Genomic DNA, 12,930 nt, shown 5'->3' on the forward strand with positions numbered 1-12,930 from the left:
TCTCTCCCCGCCCCCCCCCCCTGCAATTTAAATATTTCAAAAACGGTACAGAAGCCAGCTCCCTGCCCGCCACCTCGCTCCTCTTTTGGCTTCATTACCTTTTGGACTTCTCCCTCTGGGGCGTCATCCAGGGGTCCACGGTCCAACAACCTTGAATGTACTACCCCTTGCGTTTTGATTTGCCGAAATCTCCGTAGACTCTTTTTTTACAAGAAGGGAGCGCCGCGGTTGTTATGTTAAATAAGTGTAATTACCATGCGTTGGGGGAATTTTCCATCCTTGACTTAGCACACGACTTGCTCTCTCTCACACCGAGAAACTACATCCCACGGTGCTTTTTTACCTTTATGGGTTTTCTCCTCTATTTTCGTCTGCCAGCCCGAGACGGTTTCAATGGAGAATTGGTTCAGGTTCCCTTGTAAATTTACATAAATGGAGGTGTTTTTATTTTGTTACTTTTTTTAAAGGGAAAGTGTAATACAGTGGGTTCGATGCAAGGAGGAGACGCGGCTGCAGTGATCATAGCTCTTTTTATTAGTTGCAGCATGGTAACGGGAGGCTGAACTAGAAGACTGCTCAACGGGGCCAACTATATACAAGAACTGAATCTCTGATTCAGAGAGAAGGGCGGGGTATAAGGGGCGGACAGGGAGCTAGAACATCATTGGGTCAGTTGAACCAGCAAGGGGCCTGTGATTGGACCAGGGCAGCATATATACCCCTTGGGTCAGCCATAGCTCTGGCAGAGGTTGTCCTTGAAAGGGCAGCTGCTGTGAGAGCCCTCTCCAGCCCCACCCACCTCACAGGGTGTCTGTTGTGGGGGGGAGAAGATATAGGAGATTGTAAGCCGCTCTGAGTCTCTGATTCAGAGAGATGGGCGGGGTATAAAGGGCGGGCAGGGAGCTAGGACACCATTGGGTCATTTGAACCAGCAAGGGGCCTGTGATTGGGCCAGGCCAGCAGGGATTTTAATCCTAATGCCCATTGTTCCTGAGCCCCGAAGCTCAGGCCTAAAGGCTCCAATGGTTTACAAAAATCTGGGACATTTTAATCATGGAGAGAATCACGGCACAACTTTCCTTGTCCGACGTTTACCCCGAGGTCACATCTTTTGAAGAAAAATGGCTTCCGTTTCTGGAATATACTGAATCTAAAAACATCTTACCTATTAGCACAACTTACCTTCGATTTCTCTCGCTATGATTCTTTCTGACTTATGCTATCCCCTCGTTCTCTTTATTGAAATACTCCATTTTGTTTGGCTCGGGATGGAGCCAAAGCATTATTGTTCACTTAAGAGTCAAAAATTCTAGCCCATTACCGGTTAATTTATCCTTAATAAGATATTTATTTATTTATCTATCTATTGATTGATCGCTTGATGGGCAAACTGAACGTTATCTTAAATGCTGAATAAGATGTTCTGCAATGTTATAGACACCATAGTACTTCATGCATAGCAGAATTTTGTTATATATGGAGTTAATCTACTTGATACTACTTCATCCAACAAAGTTCTGTATAATTTGGAATTTTAAAAATAAACTTACCATTTTTTTTAAAGACTCCAGTGAGCCAGGCAGGAACATGGGTAATAGCATTAGTCCACATACACAACAGAAAGTGTTTTAGGGGGAAAAAAATATTCAGAAACCACACAGGTCTGTGTAACATCAGACCTCTTTGATAGGTTTGCCAAGTCCAATTCAAGAAATATCTGGGGATGTTGGGGGTGGAGCCAGGAAACTGGACGTGGAGCCAGGAACAAGGGTGTGACAAGCATAATTGAACTCCAAAGGGAGTTCTGGCCATTGCATTTGAAGGGACCGCACGCCTTTTCAGTGCCTTCCCTCCATTGGAAAGAATGAAGGATAGGGGCTCATAGAATTGGACCTCCTGGTCCAATCTTTTTGAAACTTGAAGGGTGTTTTGAGGAAAGGCACTAGCCCTCGGCTCCAGATGTTTATCCAGTCTCCTCCTGGAGCTGTCTATATGCCTATAAGTGCTACCACTTCCTGCAGCAGAGAGTTCCACATGTCAATTGCTCTTCCCCCCCCACCCCCGTGCTTGGGCTTCCTCTGCAGCTCTGCCTAGAGAGAGGGAAGACATTTGAGACTTGGGAGGAGTCGGCGGGGGGGAGGGGGCTCGTGCTTGCTTTGGATCAGCACAGTTCGCCTGCTCTTGGGCAACCAAAGGGCTGGATCATAGCCGAGCTTGGCTTCTGAGGCTGGGAATATTGGGGGTGGGGGCGTGGGATTTGGGCTGGAAAACTCCCTTATTTACTTGCAAGGAAGGTGACTCATCTCCCAAAGTGCCATATATACAAAAAGTAACTGGTTTGTATGCAAATATAAGATAGCCCCCGCTTTGATTAGACAACCTTTTGCGTATGATTAAATACATTTATTGGAGCTTTTCCGGGTTCCCCAGTAAATCAGATGCTTTCATTCCTAGGAATAAATTGTTTTTTGCTTGTCCTTTTGAGTTAGAAGAAGAATATCGTTAATTGGGCAAGCCTTTGTCGCTTATAACGTTTATATCTCAAGTACCCCCGCCCTATCCCGTAAGCGGGCTCTGGGTGGCTTACAACATTAAGAAACTTTGCAAAACGTTAAACAAACTCCATCCAAACTAGAAACCTCATCATTACAGAATTAACAAAAAAAGACATCATTGGCACCAAGCCGTAGACCACATTTAGGCTGGTGGTGTTCAGCATAACGTAAGCATAAGGTGCTGGGAGGAGCGATGATTTCAAATTGAATTGAATTGATCCAGCATATATACCCCTTGGGTCAGCCATAGCTCTGGCAGAGGTTGTCCTTGAAAGGGCAGCTGGATCAATTCAAAGCCTGGTGGAAGAGCTCTGTCTTACAAGTTCGTGAAATCTTGACAAGTCCCGCAGGGCCCGGATCTCCAGCGGGAGCTCATTCCACCAGGTGGGGGCCCGGACCAAAAAGACCCCGTCCCTCGTCGAAACCAGTCGGGTGTCTTTGGGCCCAGGGATCACGAGAAGATGTTGTGCATCTGACCTCAGAACCCGGGGGGTTCTGTCTAATAGATTCAGGGGGGGGGGGGTAGCCTTGTTGGTCTGACGCTCACACTAGCTCAGCTTAGAGGGAACACTGGTGAGAAGTACTGCAGTCGGACATGCTGAGCAGTCCCTTCTTTTTGTGTATTCCAGGTTTATTCAAGAGATCGAACACGCATTGGGGCTCAGTCCGACCAAGCAGTGCCCACTCCGCGAGTTCCTCACCATGTATATCAAGAACATCTTCCTCAACCAAGTCCTGGGAGAAATCAACAAGGAGATCGAAGGGGTGACCAAGACCACGGACCCACTGAAGATACTGGCCAATGCGGACACCATGAAGATGCTCGGGGTGCAGAGGCCCCTCTTGCAGGTAACTGCGCTAAACGAGCCGCGGCGGCTTCTGAAACAGACTGCCCACTGAGGTCTCGGTGAACTGTTAGAGGGAGGGAGTTTCGCATCGAGGAGATCTTGTTGTGCATCAGTGGATAGATGGCAGAAGCTTGGTTACCAGGCAGTGGTCCAGTTTGCATTGTGGTGAGAAACTCCATGTACACCTTCCATCATAAGAACATAAGAGAAGCCATGTTGGATCAGGCCAGTGGCCCGTCCAGTCCAACACTCTGTGTCACACAGTGGCCAAAACCCAGGTGCCATCAGGAGGTCCACCAGCAGAGCCATAAGGACCTAAGAGAAGCCATGTTGGATCAGGCTAGTGGTCCGTCCAGTCCAACACTCTGTGTCACACAGTGGCCAAAACCCTGTTGCCATCAGGAGGTCCACCAGTGGGGCAGGGACACGAGAAGCCCTTCCACTGTTGCCCTGTTGATGCGCCTGTGCTTAGTGAGGGTGAATGAAGGCTTGCACACAGTAGTGTTAAAACCACTATATACAATTTATTTACACCTCCACTCTCCAATCTGACAGAATGCTCCGCTGCTCTCCACCATACATATCCCACACACAGTAAAGTGTCTTTTGTACATTTATACATCAGGTCCAGCCAGGTAACCAATCAGCTTCCTGCTGAGTCATGCTGACATTGCTCAGGCTGATGCAATCTGGCAACCAGCCACCTTCTGTCCCTTAGATGATCTACCTGGCAGTTCAGTTACTTTCACTTTCCCAGCATGTGCTAGAAACTGTTTGCCTTTGCATACAACTGACGTGCCCTCCCCACCAAGCACCAAAAATACAGCCCATCAGTGCCCCAGGCAGAGAGGTGCCATCAATACCCTGTGGCTAAGAGACACTGATGGACTTCTGCTCCATATGTTGATCCAATCCTCTCTGGAAGCCGTCTATGCTTGTAGCCGCCGCCACCTCCTGTGGCAGTGAATCCCATGTGGTAATCACCCGTTTGGTGTAGAAGGACTTCCCTTTATCTGTTCTAACCCGACTGCTCAGCAATTTCATCGAATGCCCACGAGTTCTTGTATTGTGAGAAAGGGAGAAAAGGACTTCTTTCTTTCTCTACCTTCTCTATCCCATGTGTACTCTTGTAAACCTCGATCATGTCACGCCTCATGACACTTAACACCACACGGAGACCCTTCACGCCCAATTTTTCATTTGTACTATCTTGAGAGCCAGTTTGGTGTACTGGCTAAGAGCGGCAGGCTCCCCTCTGGAGAACCGGGTTCGATTCCCCACTCCTCCTCCACATGCAGCCAGCTGGTGACATTGAACCAGTCACAGTTCTCTCAGAGATCTCTCATCCCCACATCCCTCACAGGGTGTCTGTCATGGGGGAGGAAGGGAAGGAGATTATAGGCTGCTCTGAGACTCCAAGGGAAGGGCGGGGTAGAAATCCAACTCTTGTCGTTTCACCCACCTTGCCTTAGTGGAAAGATTGGTGCCTGTTGAACCCGTAGAGGCCTCCAAGTGCAGTTTGTCCTTCGCGTGCTATTGAGTTAGTAGAGTGGTGTGCTGACTGTACCAGTGGAGTCAGATTGTCTCACAATCGAGGGGGGGCAGTCAGAGGGACAGCCGTGTTGGTCGGAAGCAGCAAAACGAAGTTGGACTCCGGGAGCACCGTTAAGGCCAACAAAGTTTTATTCTGGGTAGAAGCTCCTGTGCGCGCGCACACCTCCGTTTCTGAATCTGTGGAATCCTTCTTCTTACAATGAGCAAGGCTAGCTTCGGTTTTTTAATGCACTGTCGCTTTTTCTCTCTTTAAGAAGCTGGCACACGCTCAGTGGGCACCGCATCCCGCTCTTCCTCGGTTTCCCGTCATGATTTATAGCAGGGGTGGCCAAACTGTTGCTCAGGAGTCACCTATGGCTCCCTTACACATATTGTGTGGCTCTCGAAGCCCCCGTTGCCCCATCAGCTGCCTGGGTGAAGGCATTTCGTTCTTTAAATCATTTCGCCAAGCCAGCCAGTGGTTTTGAGTATGCATTAAAGTTAAAGTTGCTTTCTTTCCGCCTCTTCCTCCCCCGTCAATTTGCTTCCTTCCAATCCTTCCGTCCTTCCACCCTTTCTTCCTTTCTGTCCTGCGGCTCTCGAACATCTGACGTTCGTGTCTTTCGGCTCACAAGCCTCTTGACATTTATTCTATGTGGCCTCTTACGTTAAGCAACTTTGGCCACTCCTGATTTACAGTATATCGATTGACCTTTTAATTTATTATCTCTCACTGCCACGATGGACAGTATAAACACAGCTAAGGTCTGGATGTTTGGCGTTTCAATTCCCTAGCAGACTTTTTGAAAAAAATAAAAATAAAATAAAATCGGCTCACTGTATAGAAACAGAGTCGTTTCAAGAAAAACTCTGCCAATTTATTTTTTCAGCAACGGGTCTGTAGCAATGCACCAGATAATGAGAGGCAGTCTTCAGTGTGACCACAGCCCGTCCATCAACCGGGAGATTCCCCCCCCCCCCTTTCGATTGCTCTAGGAATTTTCCACCGTGCTGCTTTTCTGTAGGCCTTCCTTTGCAAGAAGGCAAAGGAGAACGGTCACCCCAAGCGCACAATAGTGAATCAGGCTTCCGGAGAGGTTGCGGGAGGAAAAGAAAAAGCATATTTGAAAAGCAAAATTGAGAAATGTGGGGAAAGTCAGGTTTCTTCAGGACTATGTTCTTGCACGGGCTGCGTTCAGATCCCCTAAGAAAATACGCAGTGCCGCGTGCATGCTTCACAAGGACAGAGCTTCTTTTCTCTTTAATCTCCCCCAATCAATTATTCTTCTGTGAAAATGGTCCGGCTTTCCAGAAAAAAAAGGCATAATCATTAGAGTCATTGTGTATTGAGCCTGGAAATCTATATTTGGCACCCTGAGAATCTTTGAATGAGTTTCAGTTTTCATGAGTACGGGTGGGAGGGAGGTGGGCTTTTGTATCATGCTGGGAACTACAGAAACTGCAGCGGGGGGGGAGGGGCAAACATGCTTAATGCAAGGGCCACATAGAATAAACATCAGACATTTGAGAGCCACAAGACATGACTTGTCAGATGGTTGAGAGCTACAAGACAGGGAGGGAGGGAGGAAGGAGCCACAGAGAATAAATGTCAGATGTTTGAGAGCTCTAAGACATGATGTGGGAAGGAGGGAGGGAGAAAGGAAGGAATGAAGGGAGGGAGGGAGAAAAGGGAGGGAGGGAGAAAAGGGAGGGAGGGAAGGGAGGGAGGGAGGAGCCACATAGAATAAATGTCAGATGTTTGAGAGCTCTAAGACATGATGTGGGAAGGAGGGAGGGAGAAAGGAAGGAATGAAGGGAGGGAGGGAGAAAAGGGAGGGAGGGAGAAAAGGGAGGGAGGGAAGGGAGGGAGGGAGGAGCCACATAGAATAAATGTCAGATGTTTGAGAGTTCTAAGACATGATGTGGGAAGGAGGGAGGGAGAAAGGAAGGAATGAAGGGAGGGAGGGAGAGAAGGAAGGGAGGGAGGGAGGAGCCACATAGAATAAATGTCAGATGTTTGAGAGTTCTAAGACATGATGTGGGAAGGAGGGAGGGAGAAAGGAAGGAATGAAGGGAGGGAGAGAAGGAAGGGAGGGAGGGAGGAGCCACATAGAATAAATGTCAGATGTTTGAGAGCTGCAAGACATGATGTGGGAGGGAGGGAGGGAGGAAACTGATGGGGAGGGAGAGGTGGAAAGAAAGCAACTTTACATGCATTCTCCAAGCCAACGGCTGGCTTAGCTTGTAGAAGATCTTTAGAGAGAACTGCCTTCTCCAAGCCAGCTGGCAGGATGAGAGGGCAGCTTCAAGAGCTGTACAATATGTGTGAAAAAGCCACATGCGGCTCCCAAGCTGCAGTTCGGCCACCCCTGAGCTAGAAGGTAATCAGGAGGGGGCACGATGGGATTCAGACTGCCTGCTAGGCCATGCCCATGACTGCCCTTTCCCCAGGGTTGTTGTGCGCCAGTTCTGGTTCAATGGGCCAACCCTCCCAAGGGATCCACCCACCGAAGCCTTTGCAGTTCTCCAAGCGAAGCCTCTGTACGTGGAGGTTCCCCTCAGCTGCCATGGCCGTTAGCCATTGATAGATTGATCCAGGACCCTTTTTTTTTTTTTGTAGAAAAAGCCCAGCAAGGAATCATCTGTATATTAGGCCACACCCCTTGACGTCAAGCCAGCCGGAACCGTACGCTTGCCAATCCCCAGGTGGGGGCAGGGGGTTCCCCAATTTGGAGGCCCTCCCCCCGCTTCAGGGTCGTCAAAAAGTGGGGGGAGGGAGGGAAATGTCTGCTGGGCACTCCATTATTCCCTTGTTGCTCAGTCGCGCAGTCAAGTCCGACTCTTTGCGACCCCCTGGACAAAGTCACGCCAGGCCCTCCTGTCTTCCTCCATCCTCCGAATTCTGCTCAAATCCGTGTTAGTTACATCAGGAACGCTGTCCAGCCATCTCCTCTTTTGCCGTCCCCTTCTTCTTTGGCCTTCTGTCTTTCCCAGCATCAGGGTCTTCTCCAGGGAGTGCTCCTTTCTCATTGGGTGGCCAAAGTATTTCAGCTTCAGCTTCAGCATCTGACCTTCCAGGGAACAGTCAGAGTTGATTTCCCTTAGGACTGACTGATTGGATCTTCTTGCAGTCCAAGTGACTCTCAAGAGTCTTCTCCAGTACCACATCTCAACAGCATCTATTCTTCTGCGCTCGGCCTTCCTTATGGTCCAGCTCTCACAGCCATACATTACTACTGGAAATACCTTCGCTTTGACTATACGGACTTCTGTTGGCGGGGTGATGTCTCTACTTTTTATTATACTGCCCAGGTTCACCATAGCTGTCCTCCCAAGGAGTAAACATCTTTTAATTTCATGACTACAGTCAAATTTTCCATTATTCCCTAGGGAGACCCATTTCCATAGGGAATAACTAAGAATTGATCTGTGGGTATCTGGGGCTCAGGGGGCTATTTTTTGAGGTAGAGGCACCAAATTTTCAGCACAGCATCCGGTGCCTCTCCCCAAAACACCCTCCAAGTTTCAAAAGAATTGGACCAGGGAGTCCGATTCTATGTGACCCCAAAGAAGGTGCCCTTATCCATTATTTCCAATGGAGGGAAGGCATTTCAAAGGCGTGCAATCCCTTTAAATGTGATGGCCAGAACTCCTTTTGGAGTTCAATCGTGCTTGTCACAACCTTGCTCTCGGCTCCACCCCCAAAGTCTCCCGGCTTCACCTCCAAAGTCCCTAGATATTTCTTGAATTGGATTTGGCAACCCTAGGGAACTGTGTTCCTGTGCGTTCCTGCTAAAGAAACAACTGTGGCTCAATCCTCCAAGAATCTATCTACTTCCCTTTGAAAGCTGTTTGTTCCTGCAGCCATCACTACATCCTCTGGCAGCACATTCCACATTTTAATCACTCTATATAGAGTGAAACTGAGGCTCCGTGCCTGTCTTCGGGTTTAGGGCTGGATCACTTTGACCCACTCAGCCTGGAGGAGGTTGATGGAATCCTCTCTGCTGCTCACCCAACAACATGCGATCTGGACCCTTGCCCCTCTTGGCTGATTAAATCTTGCCAGAGGGAGCTTAGATGTCCTTTACGGGACATCAAAAATAGATCCCTCGCAGGGGGGCATTTTCCAACGCCTCTTAAAGAGGCACTGGTCCGCCCTCTCCTGAAAAAATGTACAGTAGACCCGGCCGAATTGGCGAATTACCGTCCGGTGTCTAATTTACCGTTTTTAGGTAAAATTATTGAGAGGGCAGTGGTGTTGCAGCCACAGAGGTTTCTAGATGATGCCTCCGTTCTTGACCCGTGCCAGTCTGGGTTTCGTCCTGGCCATGGGACGGAGACGGTGCTGGTCGCCCTGGTAGATGACCTCCGGCGGCAACTGGATCGAGGCGGCGTTGCGGTACTGATGTTACTAGACCTGTCGGCGGCATTTGATACAGTCGACCATCAGCTGCTGACGCGCCGCCTCGCCGATATTGGGGTTGGGGGGTTGGCCTTACGATGGCTTTCCTCCTTCCTCTTGGGTCGGGGACAAAGGGTGGCTATTGGGGATGAGCGGTCCCGGAGGCGCACACTAGATTGTGGAGTGCCTCAGGGAGCAGTTCTTTCCCCAATGTTGTTCAACGTTTATATGCGCCCCCTTGCCCAGATTGCCCGGAGGTTTGGGCTGGGTTGCCATCAATATGCAGATGACACCCAGCTCTATCTACTAATGGACGGCCGGCCCGACTCCGCCCCAGGGAATCTGGACCAGGCTTTACAGGCTGTTGCGACGTGGCTCAGACTGAGTGGGCTGAAGTTGAACCCAGCAAAGACAGAGGTCCTTTGTGTGGGTCGCGGAGCTCTGCGGGGGGAAATAGCTCTCCCGGCCTTCGATGGCACGCCATTGAAATCAGCACACCAAGTAAAGAGCCTGGGTGTTTTACTGGAGCCTTCGTTATCAATGGAGGCCCAGATAGCAGCCACTGCCAAGTCAGCATTCTTCCATCTGAGGCGGGCAAGGCAGTTGGCCCCTCTCCTAGAGCGTCGCGACCTCGCAACAGTGATCCATGCAACGGTCACCTCAAGATTGGACTACTGTAATGCCCTCTACTTGGGGCTACCTATGTGCCGGACCCGGAGGTTGCAGCTGGTGCAGAACGCAGCAGCCAGGTTGCTGTTGGGGCTCCCGAGATGGGAGCACATACGGCCAGGGCTGCGCGGACTGCACTGGCTGCCAGTTACCTACCGGGTCCGGTACAAAGTGTTGGTCATTACCTTTAAAGCCCTATACGGCCGAGGACCGGCCTACCTGAGGGACCGTCTCTCCCCATATGAACCCCAGAGAGCACTGAGGTCAGTTGGTAAAAATAAAATGACCATCCCTGGGCCGAAAGAGATCAGGCTCCAGAGTACCCGAGTACAGGCCTTTTCAACAGCGGCCCCCGCCCTATGGAATCAGCTTCCTGAGGAGGTGCGGGCCCTGCGGGACCTTGATCAGTTCCGCAGGGCCTGCAAAACCTCCCTCTTTAAACATGCATATATCGACTGCTGCTGTTAATTAAGGACCCGCCAACATGGTCCTGTTCAAGGACATATGTCAATACGGAAATAATTATACTGGCAGAAATTAGCGTCAGAATGTCACCATTGCTGCCAGATTAAATTAAACTATGAATTTTAAATACATTAGCGGGTTTTTATGATGTTAAGTTTAAGTTTTATTGTTAATTTTAAGCTTTTATATTTATTGTATATGTATAAATGTTGTTAGCCGCCCTGAGCCCGCTTAGGCGGGGAGGGCGGGATACAAATAAAATTTTACCTTACCTTACCTTACCTTCTGCAGGGGTGGAGCTAATCAGTATAATTCATTAGCATATGCCGCCGCCACCCCCCCCCCCCAGCCAAAAGCAACCCGACGCAAAAAAGGAGAGCCCCGGGCGGGCGAGGCCTGCTTGGGCTGTCTAGAGATCCAGCCATCCCAAGCAGGCCTCACTCGCCTGGGGCACTCCTGGGCTGCCCCCCCCCCCAATCAAAAAGCCAGCAAGCCAGCTGCCGGCCAAAATTACATAGGAAGTGGAGAAAGGGTGGCGTGGACTCCTTCAGGGGCTGATGAGGGCTGCTGGGGACGTGGCAAAGCCCCTGGTGGCTGGCTGGCTGCCCGCTCTGCTAATCCGGGGATTGTTATGCAGCTGCACCTACGATTCAATGGACAAGGTAGGTAGGTGGGGAGGAAGAGGGGGAACCCTTAGAAAGGTTCCGGAGCTGCACTCCTGTGAGCTGCTGCTAAATCTGAGGCTTGGTCTTCTGTATAATGTTTTCTTTTTCTGGTGTGGGCCTCTCCCGACCAGCGTCCCCCAGGGGTCACGCCGACCGAATTCAAAGAGATGGATATGAACTATAAAAGTCTCTGAGTGTGTGGCATCACATCTTTAGGGTATCTCCCGCTGTGAGATTCGTCCAGTCCCTTCGTTATTTCTTTTTCATTGCTAAGCTATTTCTACTTTGGCCTGCTTTTGACTGACGTGTCTGCTCACTGTTCGCTCACTGGCAAGAGCCAGTTTGGTGTAGTGGTTAAGCATGTCGACTCTTTTCAGGGAGAACCAGGATTCCCCCCTCCTCCACTTGTAGCTGCTGGAAGGGCCTTGAGTCAGCCATAGCTCTCTTATCTGGGAGAACCGGGTTTGATTCTCCTCTCCTCCACTTGCAGCTGCTGGAATGGCCTTGGGTCAGCCATAGCTCTCTTATCTGGGAGAACTGGATTTGTTTCCCCACTCCTCCACTTGCAGCTGCTGGAATGGCCTTGGGTCAGCCAGAGCTCTCTTATCAGGGAGAACCAGGTTTGATTCCCCCCTCCTCCACTTGCAGCTGCTGGAAGGGCCTTGGGGCAGCCAGAGCTCTCTTATCTGGGAGAACCGGGTTTGATTCCCCACTCCTCCACTTGCAGCTGCTGGAATGGCCTTGGGTCAGCCAGAGCTTTCTTATCTGGAAGAACCGGGTTTGATTCCCCACTCCTCCACTTGCAGCTGCTGGAATGGCCTTGGGTCAGCCAGAGCTCACTTATCAGGGAGAACCAGGTTTGATTCCCCACTCCTCCACTTGCAGCTGCTGGAAGGGCCTTGGGGCAGCCATAGCTCTCGCAGAACTGTCCTTGAAAGGGCAGCTTCTGGGAGAGCTCTTTCGGTCCCACCCACCTCACAGGGTGTTGGGGGGGAGGTAAAGGATATTGTGACTGCTCTGAGATTCAGGGTATAGGACTCTTCTTCTTCTTCTTCCCCCCTCCCCCCAGGTTTTGTAGTCATCAGCAGCTGTGGTGAAGAGCCAGTGCTTGGTGTTTTAATTTAATTCCTTTCCAGTTGTTGTTTAGGTGCTAGCCAATTTGAGCAAATTACGTTCAGAAGAAAAGCAGGAGAGAAATAATTGTTAATAACAGAATCCCAGTTTGAACACACCAGCTCAAGGCATGCATGTTGTGTAAAGTGTGTGTATTGGGGGGGCGGGTTGTCATGCTACTTACCCGATATCACACGCTTTCACAAGGTTGCTAATTTGGCCTGCTTAGTTTACTGTATTCCGGGTCTGTTTTCCCAAAGCGCCTGACAAAGCCCTGAGACACTGTTGCAGAAATGGAAAAGAGCCATTAGAAGGGATGCGCCCTGTGCTCCTGGTGCCTTTGCTCTTGAGGAGTAGCGCTGTGCTGCCCTTAGCTTTCAAAGGCCAGCATTTCCCAGGCCTGACGTCTGTCGTGAACGCCATCCAGTCGAACCCCCGTCCATTGCAGAATCAGTCGAGATCACTTGCTTAACATAAGAGCCACGTGGAATAAACATCAGATGTTTCACAGCTGCAAGACGGGAGGGAGGAAGGGAGGGAGGAAGGGAGGGAGGGGGAGGAGGAAGGAAGGAAGGAAGGAAGAAAGAGAGGGAGGGGGAGAAGGAAGGAAGGAAGGAAGGAAGAGAGGGAGGGGGAGGAAGGAAGGAAGGAAGGAAGGAAGGAAGGAAGGAAGGAAG

At 50.2% G+C, this 12,930-nt stretch overlaps 1 protein-coding gene across 1 annotated transcript in view; it reads left to right on the forward strand.

The window, feature by feature from the left end:
- Positions 1 to 12,930, forward strand: part of EXOC4 (exocyst complex component 4) — a 794,454-nt gene that overhangs the window by 625,769 nt on the left and 155,755 nt on the right. The window contains exon 11 of the mRNA XM_060246011.1: positions 3,185 to 3,404. Coding sequence (XP_060101994.1) covers positions 3,185 to 3,404 — 220 coding nt within the window. The remainder of the gene's footprint in view (positions 1 to 3,184; positions 3,405 to 12,930) is intronic.

This window comes from Heteronotia binoei, chromosome 8 (genome assembly GCF_032191835.1).
Source record: "Heteronotia binoei isolate CCM8104 ecotype False Entrance Well chromosome 8, APGP_CSIRO_Hbin_v1, whole genome shotgun sequence".
Taxonomy (NCBI): domain Eukaryota; kingdom Metazoa; phylum Chordata; class Lepidosauria; order Squamata; family Gekkonidae; genus Heteronotia; species Heteronotia binoei.